We start from the raw sequence: 1,698 nt of genomic DNA, 5'->3' as shown, positions 1-1,698 counted from the left end.
AAGGCAAGTCCAATTATTAGGGTATTTAGTGTGTTTTGTCCCAATTGGGATTTAGGTTTAGTCCACATTGAAAGGAAAATAGAAATGTTTAATGTGACAATTTTTAACACAGGTTGACACAGTCACTATCTGCATTACGTTTCTTGCATCTGCATTAACTTGTAATACATGTCATTTGCCCTATAAATAAAATATACTCTGTACATATTGATGTAAGGTTGTTATATTGACATACAAATTTTATTATACATAATTTAGACAGCAAAAATATGCACAGGGATACTTCTTTTTTAAGACATTATTCACAAAATTAATTATATAACACAGTAAATAAGCATTTAAATAAACATAAATCAAATAGAATTAATTTTAGTAAAACGTTTAAAAATCTTTTGTCTTATTTCCTTGGATTGTAAGCCATATATTATGGGATTTAAGCTACAGGGTATAATATAGAAAAGTAAAGTTGATATTTGTCTTCCTTCCAGGTTTTCTGGGAAACGATGGAGGATAATTGGCAAAAATCCACATATCAGCATAATTAAATAAACAGACAAATGAGTGCTGCAGGTTTTTATGGCTTTGCTGTTTGTTGCTTTGTTTTTGCTTTTTATGCATATCATTGCAATCCTGACATATGTCACGAATACACTTCCCATTGAAGTGGTGAGTAAAACCACAGTAAAAGTTAATCCATACACATTATTGATCACCACATTTTCACAGGACAGTTTAAACAGTGAGGGATTGTCACAAATGTGGTTTTGAATCATTGATCTGCAGTGAGACAGACGTGCAGTCAGGCCGATCAGAATCCCCACCATCACAAAAGAAACACCCCAGGCTCCTGCAGATAATTTTACAACCATTTTACCGGTCATTATTGATGTGTATCGTAATGGATTGCATATCGCCACATATCTGTCAAAGGCCATGATCATGAGAATAGTGTGGGCGTTTGTTCCATACAAATGTGTAAAAAAAGCTTGGGAAACACAGTCCACATAGGTGATGTAGCGTCCAGAGGGATCAGTTAAAATGTCCTTTAGTATGCGTGGTATAACAGTACTTGCCCCCATCATATCATTAATTGGTAACTGGCAGAACAGAATGTACATGGGCTCATGTAAACTTTTTTCTGTCGAGATCTGAATCAAAATCCCAATGTTAAATATCATTATAAATATGTAAGCGATCAAAAGAAAGATAAATGCAAGATGGTTTGACTGAGGTGGAATCTTCAGTCCCTCCACTAAGAGTAGGCTGTATCTGAATGTCGCGTTGTCCATCTGTGACCCTAAAGAAAACACACAGACATAAGAGAGTCACAACACTAACATGTACATACATGGACAATAAAGCAGTGGCATTAATAACAAAGTATTGCATGAATATTTCTAAGCAATAAGTTTGAAAGTAGCAAAACTTTATCTACTTCTATTCACAGATTTTACAGATGATATTACAGGGTATTAAACACATTACTCTGTTTGATTATCTTTTTCCTGCCTTTTAATTGTAAATGTTTGTGTGTGGTTTTTGCTTTGCCGAACAAAAGTTTTCTATTCTCTCAGAATAGATAAAAAATTAAAAAGAGAACAGTTTATTTGATATTATTTAATATTATATTTAAAGTATATAGTAATTACTACTGGAATACTTACCAAACATAATGATGATCAATAGGCACAGCAAGAG

General features: G+C 33.2%; 1 protein-coding gene across 1 annotated transcript; it reads right to left on the bottom strand.

Moving 5' to 3' along the window:
* Positions 1–365: 365 nt before the first annotated feature.
* Positions 366–1,289, bottom strand: LOC130570369 (olfactory receptor 1361-like; the record flags this gene model as incomplete). The annotated part of the gene is made up of 1 exon (XM_057360641.1): positions 366–1,289. A coding segment is annotated over exon 1 (924 nt), but the record flags the coding sequence as incomplete, so codon positions are not given.
* Between the last annotated feature and the right edge of the window lie 409 nt (positions 1,290–1,698).

The sequence above is a fragment of the Triplophysa rosa genome, linkage group LG19 (assembly GCF_024868665.1).
Source record: "Triplophysa rosa linkage group LG19, Trosa_1v2, whole genome shotgun sequence".
NCBI classification, from domain to species: Eukaryota; Metazoa; Chordata; class Actinopteri; order Cypriniformes; family Nemacheilidae; genus Triplophysa; species Triplophysa rosa.
The sequence above is the reverse complement of the archived record's forward strand: the minus strand, read 5'-3'. Positions and strand labels throughout refer to the sequence as shown.